This window comes from Podarcis vaucheri (assembly GCF_965113315.1).
Source record: "Podarcis vaucheri genome assembly, chromosome: 8".
In the NCBI taxonomy this organism is placed as follows: domain Eukaryota; kingdom Metazoa; phylum Chordata; class Lepidosauria; order Squamata; family Lacertidae; genus Podarcis; species Podarcis vaucheri.
The window spans coordinates 59,380,264-59,398,971 of record NC_138766.1 but is presented as its reverse complement, the minus strand read 5'-3'; the positions used below and the strand labels follow the sequence as shown (position 1 = coordinate 59,398,971).

Genomic DNA, 18,708 nt, shown 5'->3' with positions numbered 1-18,708 from the left:
TTGTGTCATCTGCATATCTGAGGTTGTTGATATTTCTTCCGGCAATCTTAATTCTGGCTTGGGATTCATCCAGCCCAGCCTTTCGCATGATGAATTCTGCATTTAAGTTAAATAAGCAGGGAGACAATATACAGCCTTGTCATACTCCTTTCCCAGTTTTGAACCAATCAGTTTTCCATATCCAGTTCTAACTGTAGCTTCTTGTCCCACATAGAGATTTCTCAGGAGACAGATGAGGTGATCAGGCACTCCCATTTATTTAAGAACTTGCCATAGTTTGCTGTGGTTGACACAGTCAAATGCTTTTGCATAGTCAATGAAGCAGAAGTAGATGTTTTTTGGAACTCTCTAGCTTTCTCCATAATCCAGCGCATGTTTGCAATTTGGTCTCTGGTTCCTCTGTCCCTTCGAAATCCAGCTTGCACTTCTGGGAGTTCTGGCAAGCCGCTCCAGTATCCCTGCCAAGAAAACTCCATGGACAAAGACAACAGGCATAGAAATTATTACACGTCTATAAAAATAAAAACAACATTAGCATGGCTATTCCTTATTTTCCAGGGGATGAGCTGCAATTTCCTCTTTTTAAAGGCAAGTTGATGGCCATCACTACATTATATGGCAGCAAATTCCATAGTTTAACTATATGCTGTGTTTCATTCCTTTGCATATTTACACAAATGTTCTACTGAGGTCAGTGGGACTAAGTGTGTATTGGATTGAAGCCTTAAATATTGAGCAATTGCATAGATACCGCTTGCACACTTTCCCTTGTGCCTCTAGTCTATACACAAAAAGAGCTGAAGACTTTCCAATTTACTGAAAAGTGAAAACTGAATATTCATTGAGGGCTTGAAATATTCTGGAGACAACCTGCTGTGGCTACCTTGTGCCAATTTGCGTTTCAATCTCGTTGCAAAAACTCAGGTAGAAGGTACAAGTTGGTCCCACTTCCTCATTCAATGCTTGCAAAGCAGAAGTCCAGTCCACCTTAAATATATGTCAGGCTCCACTTATGGCTGGGTGTTGCAATATATTCAAAACAAAATTAAAAATATTCCTTCCAGTAGCACCTTAGAGACCAACTAAGACCAACATGGCTACTTACCGGTAGTTGGTCTTTAAGGTGCTACTGGAAGGATTTTTAAAATTTTGTTTTGACTACGGCAGACCAACACGGCCACCTACCTGTAACTAGCAATATATTCAGATAGCCCTTTGTTTCATGGCTATCTTTCTTTGAATCTGTTTGTGTTCAATAGCTTGGTAAAAGCTTGGTAAGCAACTTTTCTTGACAGGCATTACTATATAACCCACATTTAAGCTGTCTTTAAAACACTGTTTCAAAGCAAATCGAAAGTAGACACCTTGTTTGCAGTGACAACATTGTTTTCATATAAAAGCTGTGGGGTTGGAATTTGAGCCATACATTTTGACCACTCAGATTTTATGTGTTTTCTAAACCTGGCTGCTAGTCAAACATTAGGTGAAACAAATTTTCTGACCAATCTTAAAGAGAAGACAATTCCTAAGATACGTATTTAGAAGAAAAGGACATTGAAAATATGATACAGTGGTACCTCAGGTTACATACGCTTCAGGTTACAGACTCCGCTAATGCAGAAATATTACCTCGGGTTAAGAACTTTGCTTCAGGAGGAGAACAGAAATCATGCTCCGGCGGCGCGGCAGCAGTGGGAGGCCCCATTAGCTAAAGTGGTGCTTCAGGTTAAGAACAGTTTTAGGTTAAGAACGGACCTCCGGAACGAATTAAGTACTTAACCCGAGGTACCACTGTACAGATTTAACAGAGCAATCATTCAGGCTGGATCTAGACACATCAAAGAGGTGTTTCAGTTAAACGCGTTGCAAACTTTGTATGAGAAATCAGGTTAGGAAAAATGGAACTCCATAGCGACATCTGGTGTCACAATGCATATGCAACACATATAAAGTGCTTTTTCTTTGCCAATGTAGCCGAGTCCACATTCAGAGTTGTGCTGGTAAAGGGAGGCAGAGTTACCTCTCTAGGGTGCACGTGGCATCCAAGCAGTACCTTGGGTGGTGGTGAGAATTGAGTCCTATTATATTTTTTCTAACTTGGTATCAATTCTTGGTGAGTTTTCTGGGAAACCAATGAAATGAAGGGGTTTGGGGTCTGGGGTCTGGGATGGTCTGCAGTCCTCCAGTGTGTTGCCCATAACCCACCCATGACTCTATCCTATTTTAGTGATCCAACTGGTCAACTTAGCCAGCACAGCCATCCTGCAGCACGTGGAGGCATTTCCACAGATGTGTGGTTGGTAGAGGTGGAAGATTTGCACTTCCAATGGCATTAGGAGCCTTCCTCTCATCCTAATTGCTATGGCTCATTTGTACCAGGTATTCCAATGGATAAGACAGCCCAGAAAGTTCCAACTGGGCAACTTGCTCCAACAAAGGAGGTAAGCCTGCAAATGAACCTGAGGCCTTGAGTCACTTCACCCAGTCTACCTTTCCCAAGCTCCTCTTCCTTGGTTTGAAGGCTGTGGCTCTTATAACACCAATCTATAACACCCATATTTTGTTGGGAGCCGTCCAGAGTGGCTGGGGAAACCCAGCCAGATGGGCAGGGTATAAAAAAATATTTATTATTTATATTATTATAACCTTCTGGCCCACAGGCAAGCTTGTCTGAGCCTTTCTGCGGCCTCTTGCCTGATACGTTTTCTGTGCTGCTAGGCAGGTGTGGTAGAATGGGAAGTATTTGATTCCTCTAAGTCAAACTTGGGGGTGGCATGTGCAAGGGTCCTGGATTAGGCTCTGCAGATTCCAGACTGTTAGCCTCAGGTTCTGTGGGCTCCAAACCATCAGTCTTCGGGCTCTGTTGACTCAGAAATACCAGTGCCAAGAGCCTGACCTGATTCTCCAGTTGGTGGTACAGTCACCTCAGACTTGTCTTGCTTATTCTCTTTTGACTCTGAGCTCAATACCATGATACAAATGCTCCTCACTTGGCAAACCTCTGAGTATGGTTTTGCACTATTAGTCAAATAGTAAATTCCTGTATAGTGGGAAACACCTCTTATTTGCACTCTGCTTGCAGTTTCTGTAAAATTAATTGGCTGAAAATAAGAGTTCTAATTGCACTTTTAAAAGGCTGCTAATTAATTTTAGTAAAGAACAAGATTTCATTTCATATAAATGATGCTACCTCCATTGTGAAATGTGAACCACATTCTACAATGTTTTGAACCAAAATTGTAATAGCCACTCACAATTAGCATGTTATTTTAAATATTAGACTTGCACACAGTGAGATGTCATTTCCTCCCCACAGTTGTACATGAGTTGCATGGGTTCTACACTCATGTGCAAATTAAACTCATCCAATAAACACTACAAGCATTGTAATTAGTTAAAACAAATATTATTGTTTGAAAATAAGAACTTTGAAATGTATTCAGCTTCTGATTTTTCTAGGCTTGTATCATAATGTAGTGTAGATGTTGGCAATGTGCTCACACAGGCTGTCTGTACAGCTGCGTGTGAAGTAATGGATAGAAGAATGTAAGTTGCCACAAACTGGTGTGGACATCACGGAACGAGCCTGCTTTATACTTTATGTATTGTAGGTTTACCTGTGGGCTCTCAGCATCCTCAAGAAACCATAGTTTACTGTGTGTTTGCCTATATTTGCATTCCCATTTAGTGTCTCGGGCCCAAACAGAAAAACACCTGCTTTCTCTTTCTACATTGTTCTTTGCCGAACCCAACAAATCCCATGGCTTTCAGTATCACCCATATGGCCATGATTTTGAGATGATGTAGAGATATCAGACAGAGAGCTATAGCAAAGGGTCAAATGTCAAATTTGCATAATCATTAACCATACTGTTGACCAGGTAGACATAGATGGCTTTATTTTTATTCCTCCATCTCCTTTGCTTTTAATCCCTTACCAGATAATATTACTTTACTCTACACAAATGGTGAAAAATGGTGAAAAATATTCATTCTCTGGTAATCATCTCCTTGATACCTTCCTAACCCCATGAGGCTCTGGTAACAGGTGCATCCCAGCCTGGAGAATTCATATCATAAATCACAATTATTACCTGATAGTATCAATACTGTGGCCTATCAGTTTACCCATCCATTTTTGCTACAGGGCTAGAGTTCTATATGTCATAGCAAGTGTAAGGTGACAAGCAGAGACAAGCTGAGAAGAGGAAACAAAAGAGGGTGGAGAAAGAGGTGCAGTAAGCTGAGGAAATATTTTCCTTTATCACGGTGCTCTCAAATTTCAAAGAAAAATGATCAAGAACTCGGTTTTCTCTCTCCTTCTCATACTTCCACACCTTCCATTGTGCAATCTTGGATCTTGCATTATACTCCACCTGCATATTTGCTTTGGCAGCAGGAGCAGGAAGTGGCTAGAGTTCAATGGGTTTGGTGCTTTTGGTGCTTTCAATTGTTTATGTTTCTTCTGGGAATTCTCCCCCTCCCTTTACATATATAATGTTATAGTCTGGCACGTGGGGTTTGTTTGGAGGGATGTTATTACATTAGTTCAGTTGCCCTTTAAACACACGCAAAATAATATGGAAGCTATTTCAGCATGATGCAATCTATGTGGTCAGGGTTGTTTTTGAGGGTCTTTTCTGCAGTATTGTCATCCAGAATTGCCAGCAGGGAAGCTTCCAATTCAGTGTGAAAGGCCCATGTGATTGGCCTCCTGGTCATACTATTGACATGTATATCCCTGCAGAGCAGGAGTAAACAATTTTGGAAAATGTCCCACACTACTGGATGTTTGTGTGGAGTGCTGTACCTTAAAAAAGTAAAAATAAAACCCATTATAAACAAACTGATAGCATGTCCAGACATACAATCTTGTTCTTGTTCATTCTTAAGATGCTTTATGAAGGAACATGCATTCTAGGCATTTATAATGTACCAGTGATTTAGCATTATGTCTCTCAGTCTGATTAAAAGCCTGGAAATTAATTGGTGGCACCCTTGGATTCAGTAATTCCTCTATATAAATAAAAAAACCATGACTACACTACATCATTTGGAGAATAATTATGGTTCCTCAACTACTGGATGGGAATACCTTCTTATATGAATCACAATTCCCCTTTAGGAAGAATGTTGCTTTTTTGATAGTTTTCAAGTGATGGCAAAATTGCATATCTCCATAAGTTGTGTTCTGGCTCCCATTCTTTTAAACTTTTATATTAATGATTTGCTGCCATAATTAGGTAATGAAAAAAACTCTTCTCTGGTAATTAGGAACAGAAGGATATCAGTCTTGACGTATGCCAATGATTTAGTGGTCCTCTCTTTCCTGATTGGGCCTCAAAATCTATTTGAGGTATTCAGCACATACTGTAATCAAGTCTGTCTATACAATACTCTCAAGGCCAATATTATGATTTGGGACAAACATAGTCCTAGGTATAAATGGTGCTCAAATCAGCAAGCTTTAGAACAAACTAACTGTTTAGATATCTGGTGTTCTCTTTAGTGAAACCCTCTCTTGGAAGTGTCATATATGTGCATAGGCGCCGACTCCATAGGGCCTGAGGGTGCCCGAGCCCCCTCAAAAATTCGTTTGGGGGGGCTCCGCCCCCCCAATAATCTCGAGCGCCCCTCCAGCAGAGGAGCGCCACCGCCGCCCCTCCCCCAGCCCAAAATGCACAGGGTCGGGCTGCATGCCTCCTGCCCTCCCTCCCGAGCAAAAGCTCCACCCAATTTCCTTCGGGGCTGATTAATAGGCGCAGCACGCTCTCCCCTATTCGCTCACGAGGCGGCGCCGCCACTTTATTTGCATATTCATGAGCTAATCTATTATTCATGAGCTTTCATTTATTATTCATTAATTATTATTCATGGGCTCCCCCAATATTTTTTATAAGTCGGCGCCCCTGTATATGTGATGTATACACTGCTGGAGTCTAAGAAGGTAACTGGGGTATCTGAAGAAGTGTGCATGCACACGAAAGCTCATACCAATAACAAACTTAGTTGGTCTCTAAGGTGCTACTGGAAGGATTTTTTAAATTTTGTTTTGACGACAGACCAACACGGCTACCTACCTGTAACTAGAACTGGGAGAAATGAGTGAGTTTTTAGGTATTAGGGATGTCTGAAGTGTACCAGTGATTAAGGGCCAACAGCATGCCAGGAGTGCTGGAGTTTCTTCCCAGAAGACTTACATTGTACTATACAAAGCTGTATACAAGACTAATTATTTACAGTACTTATAATTATATCCAGATTTTCTTCTTTCATGGAACCCATGGAGGCATTCATGTGGTTCTCAAGACAGTCCCAGACTAGACCCAGCCCTGCTTAGGTTCAGCAAGGCTGTGGTTTCGTGTCCTTTCTTCACATATACCCTGCAACCTATCATTTTTGAGAGCTGAAGCAGTACGATAAGAGCCATTGTTTTCCATAGCTTACAACACAATTCTTTTCTCATGCTAATCCTTTTTGGGCGAACAGGTTTTGTAGGTAATTGAAGCACTACAAAAACATGCAAACAAAGGCGAGAGTGCAATGAAAGTGAGCAATTGTCAACAATGACTCTTATCATGTCACCTTGAGTCCTTCATCTCCTGCCATCTCGCAGAGAACAGGCTAGAAATTGACAAGGCAGTCGTAGGATGGGTTGAGGGGAGAGGAAAGAAGGCAAGTGGAGCTGGAGCCACATTGCAAAGCGAGGCAGAGGTTGCCTAGGGCGGGCTGAGCCTGAGAAGTGTGGTTTTGAGTGCTGCTGCTGCTGCTGCACTAGCGGCAGCAGCAAACAAAAGCGCCGAGTGCCACATGAATCCCTTCAAAATGTAACTCAATTTATGTGAGATTCTGTAGGTAAGATAATTAAAACAGAGGCGAGGAGGGGGAAGGGAAAGTCGGTTGGATGTTGCGGCCATCAAGTCTGCATTCAGCCCGAACATCAATAGAGATTTTCTCCTCACGAGGTGCTGGAGAACGAAGTAGATCGAAGCTGAAGAGATATAAGGGGCCTCTAGGTAAAGAAAAAGAAGATCCTATATACTGAGTAGGGAAACAGAAACGATTGTGAAGTAAGCACCCGCCCTCCCTTTACTCTCCCATAGCAAAAGCAACGGGGGGGGGGGTAAACCAGGCAGGAGGAATGACGTCACGACGCACAAACTCCGTCGGCGTCCCCGCTGCGCATAGGCGCGCCGACACACAGCCTGCCCGCCCGCCCGCCCGCCCTGGCTGGTGCTTCCCTGGGCGCGTGCGCTCGCCTTCGCTTGGGGCTTGCGCCTGACTGCGGGCGCGGGAGAGGCAAAGGCGGCCTCTCGCTCCTGCACGCGCAGCTGCTCTCCCCCCCCCCGCCCGCCCGCTGACGCTTCCGTCGCCTCCACCACAGCTGCGGCATCACCAACCGCCACTACCTGGCCCCTCCCCTCGCGCGGGGCCGCGCCTCGTGCCGGACAATAGCGGCGCTGCCGCAGCCGAGTTGTGTCTCACCCAAATCAGCCCGCCGCCGTCGCCGCAGCCACCCGGGCCCGCTCGCCGGCACCCATGAGCGGCGGCACGCGGCCGTCCCGGCTGCGGAGCTGACCGGGGGACTCGAGACGGGACTTGCCGCGGCTGCTGCTTCTTCTTCTCGTCCTTCTCCTTAATCCTCGGCACTTGCTTCCCCCTCAGCCTTCCCGTCGGCGGGCGCGGAGCGGGGTGGGCCGGGGTGCGGGGAAAGCCCCCTCAGTGCCGCTTCTCCTTTGACCGACCCGTTCTCGGCGCGTGGAGCAGGTGAGGGCGGCCGGCCTGGCCTCGCTTCGCTCCGGGAGCCTGGCCTGGCTTTTGTGGGCGCTCCAGAAGACGCGGCGGCGGCGGCGCCTCTGTTTCAATGGAAGTATGTTACCAGCTGCCGGTGCTGCCTCTGGACAGGCCGGTCCCGCAGCATGTCCTCAGCCGCAGAGGAGCCATCAGCTTCAGCTCCAGCTCCGCGCTCTTCGGCTGCCCCAACCCCAGGCAGCTCTCTCAGGTGAGGCGGCCTCGAAACACCCCCTCCCCCTCGCGCTTCTCCCTTCCCCTGCAGAAATGGGGTGCTGGGGTTGGTGGAGGAGTCCGTGGAATTGGGGAGTTTGCAAAACACACGAGATCAGAAGCAAATATGCCGAAGAGGCGCTTGCCTCTGCGGAATACGCTCTTTGCTCTCTGTCGGTCAAGTTTTGTCATTTGTAATGCTGGGTAGAAATGCACTCCAGAGTACATAGCGATGCCTTTGAGGTGCTTCACTGTACATTTATATTGTCCTGCTTTTGTTGACACGTTTCTTCAAGGAAAGCTAGGGTAGCTTCTGCTTTTATGGTTGTCTTCTATTAAATGTTCCTGGGCTAAATAATACTGCTGAGAATCTAGAGGGGGAGCTACCAGCTGGCTATTGCCAATACACTTGCATTTTTATTTTGCAAGACAGCTGTAGTGACATCTTTTAAATACTTTTTTTTTTTACCCTTCATGTCAGAGTAGTTATAAAACTTACACAGGGTGTGATTCAGTCAAGGTTTTAGAGGGAGAATTAGTTGTTTACATTTGACTGGATTGCGCCCAGTCTCTTAAATGTTTTGTGAAATATTGGATTCCTTCCCTAACACCATATGGACTAATGTATATAATGTTCTTCCCTTATCAACCACTGAAAGCTTTTAGATAGAACTGTCCTAGATTTGCAGTGGTTTCTTTAAAAAACCCCATGTTGTCTGTGCAGTTCACATTGATGTATCCCATTGTGATTATAACAGTAACAAAATTATCCATAATAAATGTAGGTAGGCGGTGGAGTGTGGAAAAATAGATCTTGTTGCCATTTTTGGCTCTCTTCTCTTCAAATGTTTTCAGAATTCATTTGCCAATCTGTTGTTGCCCCGATGCAGTCTGCTGAGATTTCCCTGCAAATGATAACAAATCACTGAACTTTAAAGCATCTGCCCAGAATAAGATATAATGTACTTGTTTTATTGTCTGATTTGTGAGTATTCTCAAATAGCATAATCCCATGTAAGATTACTCAGAAGTAATCGAGTTTTATTTATTTATTTGTAATACTATATACTTCAATGGAATATTGTACAACAGCTACAAAGGCCTGTGGTTATAAACAGTACAGTGGGGCTTACTTCAAAGAGGTGGGTATACGATTGAGGTCTAAACTGAGTATTTTCTAAACTTATTTAGGCTTCAGTTTTATACCCACTACCCTGGAAATAGGCCCCATGCTGAGGTGATATGTATAAGATTGAACTGTTGGGTATCTAGTGGTGGAAATCAATCAATCAATCAATCAATCAATCAATTGATTGATTGATTGTATACCACCCTTCATCCAAGGATCACACAAAATGCATAATAACAAAACAAACACATTTAAAAGGTCATGGGATTTTGTCCTGTCTTTGACATATGTGGGTAAATCTTTTATTAAGAGAAGAGGAAATCATCCAAGGTTTTGCCTCTTCCTCTGGTGCATAATAATAGCACGTCAGAGTTTGTTATAGAATATGTTTGTTAGGTAATATTCATTTTAATAGAGAGAACATACATAGTTGGCTCAACGTTTTAAGTGCTAGCATATAGGAATACAGTGGTACCTTGGGTTAAGAACTTAATTCGTTCCAGAGGTCTGTTTTTAACCTGAAACTGTTCTTAACCTGAAGCACCCCATTTAGCTAATGGGGCCTCCTGCTGCCGCTGTGCTGCTGCTACACGATTTCTGTTCTCATCCTGAAGCAAAGTTCTTAACCTGAGGTACTATTTCTGGGTTAGCGAGTCTGTAACCTGAAGCGTATGTAACCTGAAGTGTATGTAACCCGAGGTACCACTGTACTTTTATGAATATTGCCTTAAGAGTAGAATGAAAAGTATGCAACATCTAGTTATTTAGAAGAAGTACAGATTTTGTTTGGTGGAGATTCTCTTATTGGGAACTACATACTATGCATTAACACTTAACTGTCCTGGGGTCTTTGTAAAGAAAATTAGCTTTAAGGTTGAACGGTGAAACTGTGTGGGAAGAGGGTGGTTGCTTCTTTTCCTGTCTGCCATTTTTCTTTGCTACTCCCCCCTACAACAGGATGCAGGTAGACATTCAGAGGTATTAGCCTCGGTTGCAACATCTGCAAATAGTGTGGTGTTAGTGCTTCAATGACAACATGAAAGTGTCCTGTTCTAGCTCTAGTCTAAAATAATTCATATGCTGTGTTTTACTCCTAAAAAGGGTTCACGTAAGAATTCAGGAAAAATTAAATTAAATACCTGCAGTTTCTGCCACAGGAAGTGATATGCTCATGGATCTCCTTTTCTGGATTGTGGGGTGTGTGTGTGTGTGTTGGCACTAGTACATCAGCCCTAAGTGCTTTTACGCTTTGAACATGTTTGCATGTACAGGCATATCTCAGAGATATTGCAGGTTCAGTTCCAGACCACCACAATAAAGCAAACATTGCAATAAAGTGGATCACTATTATTTTGCGTTTCTCCCTGTGTATAAAAGTTATTTTAAGCTATACTGTAGTCTGTTAAGCCAGGCCCTCCTGGCTGCAGGGGTGGCAAGGGAAAACTTGGTTCCAGCCCTAGCCAGCTCTGCTCCTGTGGCAGAGCTGGGGTGGGGGCTAGCCAGTTTTTTTGCCCTGAGTGAAGCCTCTGGAGGGGGCACCATTTAAGCTTCCAGCCTCTCTCTCTCTCTGTGTGTATGCAAATGCATGTGGGGTGTGTGTGACAAACTGGGTCTTTGACCCAGGTGAAATAAAGCCTAGTTTTGCCAGTGGCCAGAAGAGGGGTAGCGCGTGTGCGTGCGTGCGTGCGTGCGCTTCCTTCCCCTGAGAATGGCCAGGCTGCCTGCAGCTTCACCCACATCCTAGCACAGAGCAATATCTGAGCACAATAAAATGAGTTATGCCTGTATACATATTTTTCTGAAGGTTAGTGAAACTTACTTTGAAGTTTAGGCCTGAGGATCATAGTATTGCTTGACTGATGTTTTTAGCTGAAGCTGCTATCCCTATTAGCTTTTAATATATATATATGTCTGTTTAGCTTTGGGGTATAGTATTTAACACAAGCAAGTTGGCTGACATTAGCTAACTTTGTTACATGTTAGTCAATTTTCTGTGTACTAAACGTCATTTCTGCCGTGGTCCAGGTATCTATTACATAAAAGCAAAAGTCCTTCAAATGTCTTTTGTTTAACAGTTTTAACTATTGTAGTGTGAATTGAATGCCTTGTTATTACCAGTGAAAACCTTAACCTGAAATGCTGACTTAGAATTCCCCTGAATAACTTCACTGAAGGAGTAGGGTGAGATCTTTCATTTTACAAGTCAGGCAAACCTCTTTGCCACATAATTTTTATTGTTATGAAGTCCCCTTCTCAGTTTAGACCTTAAACTTTAAAGACTGTAGAGTTTGTCATTTCCATCACAAGAAGTGTTCTCCATAAACAGCCAGTTTGAGAGCCTGAGATAGAGATAAGTATTGGATTCAGAATCTTTTTCCATTTATGCTACCCAAAACAGAAGAACGTACCAATAGATTCTGATGAACCTTTTGTAACTTGTTTTACAATTGAGAAATCACTTCTAGTAACCAATCAGGTTTAAACAACGTGCAATATTCAGGAGGGTTCATAAATAGTTCTAGTATTGTGTTTATTGTACATATGCTGGTCTTGGATGGTGTAGCAGGGCAAGGTCTTATCTTTAAAAGAAAGCATACTTTTAGACACATTGTGCTAGTGTGGTTAGAATCTTCTTCAAGAGCACTTTCAGCCCCCTCACAGCTGTATCAAAACAAAAGTGAAATACCATATTTTTCTATGTATAACACGCCCCTGTGTATAAGACTACCCCCCCCATTTAACACTATTTAAAAGTAAAAAAAACCTAGTCTTATGCACGGAAAAGTATGGTAATATTAGCAAACAAAAAAGGCAAAGCTTTCCCCCACAGTCACTCTGTTTTTAAAGTCACAGTTCCTTTGATAGGCAATATACAAACACAGGGTAGATGGATTTCTTTGAACTCCAGCAGGCAATGAGATTGGATCAGTTGAAATAACTTTGATAATATCTCGGTTCCTTGACTGTACTGTTGTGTTCTATTGTCAGCTAATCTGCACGTCTTGACTGTTTCTGTTTTATAGGGATAATGACATCTTTGGGTTCCTTTCCTTCTGTGTTTCAGAAGTAACCTGTGCTTTCACATGTTCCTTGGTAATGGATAAAAGTAGCTGTCAAATGTTATAGAAGCTTAAACTTCCTTCTGCACTGAAGCTTTGCAGGTTTGGAGGTTTTTTTTGTTTTTTTTGCTCCCCTAAATTTTATACAACAGTATTTTTCCACCCTGGCCATTTTGAAGTTCTGATGCAGGGAACATTTCCAGCCATTTACCGTATTTTCTGCCCTATAGGACGCACTTTTTCCCTTCCAAAAATGAAGGGGAAATGTGTGTGCATCCTATGGGGCGAATGGAGGCTATTGCTGAAGCCTGGAGAGCGAGAGGCGTCGGTGCGCACCGACCCCTCTCGCTCTCCAGGCTTCAGGAAGATATCCGCAGGGCTTGCGGGCAGCAGGACCCGTTCTGGGGTCGGGGGAAGCTCGGGCTTCCCCCGTCCCCAGCCCCGCAAGCTCTGGGAGCGATGGCGAGGTTGCGCACAACCTCGGCATCGCTCCTGGACCCGTTCTGGGGGCTGGGGTCAGGGGAAGCTCAGGCTTCCCCTGCCCCCAGCCCTGCAAGCTCCGGGAGCGATGGACCCCCAGCCCCGAGGCTAAAAACAAAGCCAAGTCATGGCTTCTTTGCTCTTTGGGGCTCAGGGGGGAAATAATTTTTTTTCTTTATCCCCCCCCCAAAAAAAAGTGCGCCCTATGGGCCGGTGCGCTCTATAGGGTGAAAAATACGGTAAGTTTGTACTTTGGGCTGTTAACATTATGCCTGTGGGTAACCTTGGTCTGAGTGAGAAGTTTTGTGACCGATCAGCACCACTATGCTGCTTTAATAGTTTATTTTTGCAGTGATAACTAGGGAGTCTGAAGTTGAGGCTTCAGTAGATAAACATGCTTACTAAATTTTCAAGATGAATTGTACTACAGTTTCATACTGAACCACTGTATTTAAGTCTAACCAATAATTTTGGCGGCCTTTTTCTTGAATGATAAATTGTGGCAGGTTTGGTGGTGGTGTTTTGTTAAAGACAACAATGAGACAGTGGGTTAATTAGTGTGTTTAAGTTAGCAGTGGATTAGTGTTGAAATATTTTGTATATTCTTAATGTTGAGGAGCATTCTAAGGTCAGATAGTAGAGAAAATAAGCAGACGTAACCTTCAGCCTCTTCGTTTGATCTGGCTTCATAGTCTGATTGTGTGTTAGTGAAACATTAGACCACCTAGTTTTAGAAAGAGTGCAAGCTTTTAAATTGCATGTTCTTAATCAAGCTCGGGGTATTTAGAGAGGGAATGAATCTTGTATGTGGAAGCTGATAAGTGATTAGTTTTTCTAAATTCTTGATTAGAATTTAGATTGAAGTTGATGAGAGTAGGCTATATCAAATGATGTTTGTCTTGTGCAGTAGTAGTATTTTTCTGAAATTTTTAGTAGCTACCTCATAGACTTGCACACTGTTTGTTCTCCCATGAACATTTCATCTTCCATCCTGGCCCTGGGAAAGGTGGATGTGGTTTGCCCTAAAGAGCCTGGCAGGCCTAATTACACCCATGTGCCAGAGGTTCCCCACAACTGAGCTAGAGCTAATTATGGTTAACATTAGGGTAAATGTAACCTTACATCATGGTTAATGTAGGGAATGTAGGATGGAATTTGTGTGGAAACAAGGAAGATTGAAGGGAGAGAAGTTTGTGTGGCTCTACATTTTTGATCTTCAAAGAATGAAAGCTGAAGAAAGGTTGGTCTCAGCTGTAGCTCCTCCCATTTGCTTCAAACCTGCAACCTGTTTCCACAACATTTTTGAAAACTGCTCCCAAAATACCGTACTTCGCTCTATACAAGTACAGTAGTACCTCTGGTTAGGTAACCCTCTGGTTACTTAAACTTCAGGATGCGAAAGTGGCAAACCTGGAAGTATTTGATTGGTTTTGCCACGTGCGCAGTGGAAACCTCGGGATCTGACCGGATCTCCAGAACGGATCCCGTCTGCAACCGGACGTATCACTGTAATGAGGCATTCCAAATGTCACTAAATTTTTGATACAGTCTTTGCAAATAATAAATGGAATTCTGATACTGAGCTGCTAGCGAATTGCAACTAATTGACTAGAATAGTTCGTTCTTCCTGGGTTGCACAATTTTACTGCTGCCCTGTGCACAATACTTAACTTATACACACAGTCCTTTGGTAGTTGTTGCTGATTAGTTTCCAGAATCATCAACACTTCTATCAGTGCAGATGAGCTAGGCTTAATTTGGACAAATCAGGAACCCTCTATTTTCTGAACATAGCTGCTGCCAGTATGGAAAGTGTCCTGTGAACTGTAAGCACACTGTAAATGTTTTGGTTTATTTATTTTACAAAATTTATATACTGCTTGATCATAGTAAAATCTCTAAGCAGTTTACAAGAAATATTTAAATTATTTTTTTATTGTCAGCAGTGAAAAAGATTAAAATGTGTCAGCAGTTATGTGTCTGGATAAAGGTAAAGGGACCCCTGACCATTAGTTCCAGTTGCAGACGATTCTGGGGTTGCGGTGCTCATCTTGCTTTATTGGTCGAGGGAGCCGGCGTACAGCTCCCGGGTCATTTGGCCAGCATGACTAAGCCGCTTCTGGCGAACCAGATCCCTGAGTAGAGGTGCTATATGCTGACAGGGTCATACTTACTGTGCCAGCACTATTGCAGCAGTGTTCTGCACTAACTAGAGTTTCCATGTCAAGTGCAAGAGACGATCTACACTCATTATATTAATGCAGTCTTGAGTCCCCAGTGCCTGAACTGCTGTGGTCAGGCTCAGGGATCTTTGAAATTGTTGTACCGTAACAACTTGTAAAAGGCACTTCTAGCCATGGAGGCTACCTGGGCCTCCAGAAATGGGTAATATTATTGAAAATTATATTATTATTTAGTAATGTTTAGCGTGCTTCAAAAATATTGTTGATGGTTTGAAAAAACAGTTTGACTCCACATTTAGGTGATCAGCTCAGTTTGTATTCTGGCCATATAACAGCACTGATAAACAATGGGTACAAAAATATTAACTTGAAGTAGTCCTTATTGGCTTCCTTGATAACCTATAAATGGTTATTTATATTTTTACACATTTCTTCTGAGAAAGTATTTCAGTTCTTAGCATAAACATTTAGCTGCTTGAATAACTAGGAACCCATAATTTTTTCAGGCGTGTTACAATACTGTTGTTGCCCAAATCAGGTTATACACTACACCCACAGCCTGCTTCCTGATGCGATACTGATTCAGATATTTTTTTTATCTTAGTGGTAGGAGATTAGATTAGCAGGATTCTTAAGAAACGTTTTCCAGTTGGTCAGAGTTAAGTGTTGTAACAGGGGGAACGCAAATGTGGATTGGGAAAGTTATTTCTCCATTGACAGTTGCCTCCATCCAGGCAAAGATGGAGGAACTTTTTTCTATGTTTGATACACTCATAAAGAGAGGTTACTTTCTCTATCTCCCCCGTACCCTGCAGCAAGAGTAAAACTTGCAGCAATCAATAGGAAGATCACATGTCTCTTGTTGATCCCAACCAATCACATGCTTGTAACCTTTCCATCAATATCCTCTGATATTCTTAATAGAACCAACACCCCCTCCTTTGCCATTAATTATCCAGTATCAATTATCTCCTTTGTGAGTCCCTCACAAAGTTCTGTAGATGCAGACCTCAGTAGGCAGTTGTACCTCTTGTAGATATTGCCTGTGAAAGCCATTATCATTTTAGAGGATATGTAATTTTTTGAGGTAGTGACATAGTGTATTCATTAGAACACTAGACTTCTGGGAAATATTATAACAATTACAGAGCATTATTTGTCTCATTAGAGATAACTTATTAATGAACCAGTACTGTACTTTGATAGGATTGGAATCTGTGCCACCTTTCCCAAATGATTCAAAACATGAATTTTTAAAGCAGATTTTTTTAGTTGGCTTTTACAGGCATCTCTTACATTCGTTTAAAAAAGGAAAAGTGGATAATTCTTGTTAATGTATAAAAACAGCATGCAGCCTTTAAAATTATATGGCATTAGAATAGAATTAAAATATGATATTCTAATCTAACCTTAAATTCTTTTAATAGTAATATAAAAAATTACACCATAAATAACAGCTTGGATCCAAAGATCCTGCTGAGCATGGATCATATAGATTTTGTGTTTGTGTGTTTGTGCTGCTAATCTCCCCCCCCCCACCTCTGCTCTTGAAATTCTTCGATCTGCAGGATATTGTTGTGTGGGTGGGGTGCAGACAGGAAAATTTGGTGACTCTTCCCATTGTGAATGGATGTACCATTTGAGTAGTAAGATTCTTCTTGTTTTCGGAAGTAGTGGGATATTGTGCTGAAATATGTATAATAAAATAATAATAATAATAATAATAATAATAATAATAATAAACAGAATAAAACTTCAAACATTAAAAACTTTCCTAAACAGGGCTTCCTTCAGATGTCTTCTAAAAGTTGGATAGTTGTTTATTTCCTTGACATCCCTTGACATCTGATGAGAGGGCGTTCCACAGGACAGGCATGACTAGCAAGAAGGCTCTTTGCCTGGTTCCCTCTAATCTGACTTCTCACAGTGAGGGAACTGCCAGAAGGCCCTCGGTGCTGGACCTCAGTGTCTCAGCTGAATGATGGGGGTGGAGACACTCCTTCAGATATACCGGGCCGAGGCCGTTTAATAAAAACAGTGGAAGCTGGAACATTTGTGCTTTCATTTTGTACTAGTGCAGATAGCACTCTGTTTGAAGCAATTTAGTTTAAACAAATTAAAGACTAGATATATGTTGCTTGTAATCAAATCCCGGTGTTCAAAAAAAATGCCCAGTATTGCAAATACTTATGTCTGTATTTTCTAAGCTAGTATTGAGTAATCTGTGGGCCTCTTAATATTATACTCTACTTTTCACATAACCTGGGTCTCAAAGTTGCCTAATTGTCTAGTTGCTATTCCTGACTCTTGGTCATGCTTTGCATTACAGTCATACATCGAGTTGAATGTGCTTCGGGTTGAGCGCGTTCGAGTTGTGCTCCGTGACAACCCGGAAGTAACAGAGCACGTTACTTCCGGGTTTCGCCACTTGCGCATGCGCAGACGCTGAAAGTGACGTCACACACATGCATGGAAGCGGCGGCACATGTCTTAATGCAGACATACAGAGGTGAGCAAAGACAGTAGTGCTGCTGTCCAGGCTAGCCAACCTAGTGCTCTGTAGATGTTGTTGGATTCCATGTCACATCAGTCTCACCCAGCAAGGCCAATAGTCGGGAATAGTTGGAGTTGTACTTCAACAACATCTAGAGGACACTAGGTTGGCTTCTTCAGATCTAGAAACACAACTATGTCACAGTTTAAGTTTTGGGAAGCTGGGACACAAATCTTGGTGAACTTGGCCAGCATCTTACTAATATAGTCAAAGAGATGGACTTTGGGGAAATATGGAAAACAGTTAAAGAGATGTAGCTGTAGCCACAGACATGTACAATGGTCCCAAGGAATGGGGAGAAGGAAGCAGGAGCCAAGGGAAAGAGAGAGGATAGAAAGCAGTTGGCTTAGAGAAATGCCAGGTTACTAGTACAGTGGTACCTTGGGTTACATATGCTTCAGGTTACAGACTTCGCTAACCCATAAATATTACGTCGGGTTAAGAACTTTGCTTCAGGATGAGAACAGAAATTGTGCAGCGGGGATGCAGCGGCAGCAGGAGGCCCCATTAGCTGAAGTGGTGCTTCAGGTTAAGAACAGTTTCAGGTTAAGTACGGACCTCCAGAACGAATTAAGTTCTTAACCCGAGGTACCACTGTACAGTATATTTTAAAGATGCTTATTTATGATTGGTTCTTAGTTAAGAATGGGACTTTCCTATCACATGGAGTTTGATTCCATATTTGTGTCATTATTGCTGGAAAGCTCTGGTACATATGCCTACTTCAGCACCACAACGGGAATTTAGACACAGGTGTTCAGGTACAGGCAGATTCAAATCCAGTTTGTCCTTTAGGTAACCTGCTTTAGGTAAGGGCTATAATGGTAATCACAAGCACTTTAAATTGGCACAGTTTAGTGGCATATTACAGTGATAAGCGTTTTGCGTATAGAGCAGGTTAATAGTGCTTTAGTAATTAGCAATCTCCTTATACAATCATCGCTGTTAGTCGTGAGCCCATCCTGTATATGCCGGATGGACTTCAATATTGTGGGCTTGGGAGGAAGAAAGCTTCCTATACACATTTGGAGGTCACTCTTCCATAGCTAGCAGTAGGAGATGTGAATGTACATAGCACTCTGGTTTTTAAAGAAAGGCTTTAAAGTAAACCTTTAATTAAAATCTAGACACAAGCTTTAGTTCTGTCATGCCAGCATTCTTTTTATATAAGCTCACTGGAAAAAAATGACTAAAAGGAATACTTATTCTTTATATGTAGAAAATGGTTACCAAGAGAACAGGTGAGAATGGATGATGATAGTCATTCAGCTAATTCTATGCATGTAAAATGCAAATTAA

At 42.4% G+C, this 18,708-nt stretch overlaps 1 protein-coding gene across 2 annotated transcripts in view; it reads left to right on the top strand.

Annotated features, from left to right (window-relative positions):
• Nucleotides 1-7,788: 7,788 nt before the first annotated feature.
• PDE7A (phosphodiesterase 7A) overlaps nt 7,789-18,708 on the top strand; it is a 48,360-nt gene continuing 37,440 nt past the window's right edge. Inside the window, exon 1 of one of the 2 annotated variants that reach the window (XM_082233898.1) lies at nt 7,789-8,002. In XM_082233898.1, coding sequence (XP_082090024.1) covers nt 7,865-8,002 — 138 coding nt within the window. In that variant the 5' untranslated portion in view covers nt 7,789-7,864. The remainder of the gene's footprint in view (nt 8,003-18,708) is intronic. The other variant, XM_082233899.1, reaches the window with a different exon arrangement.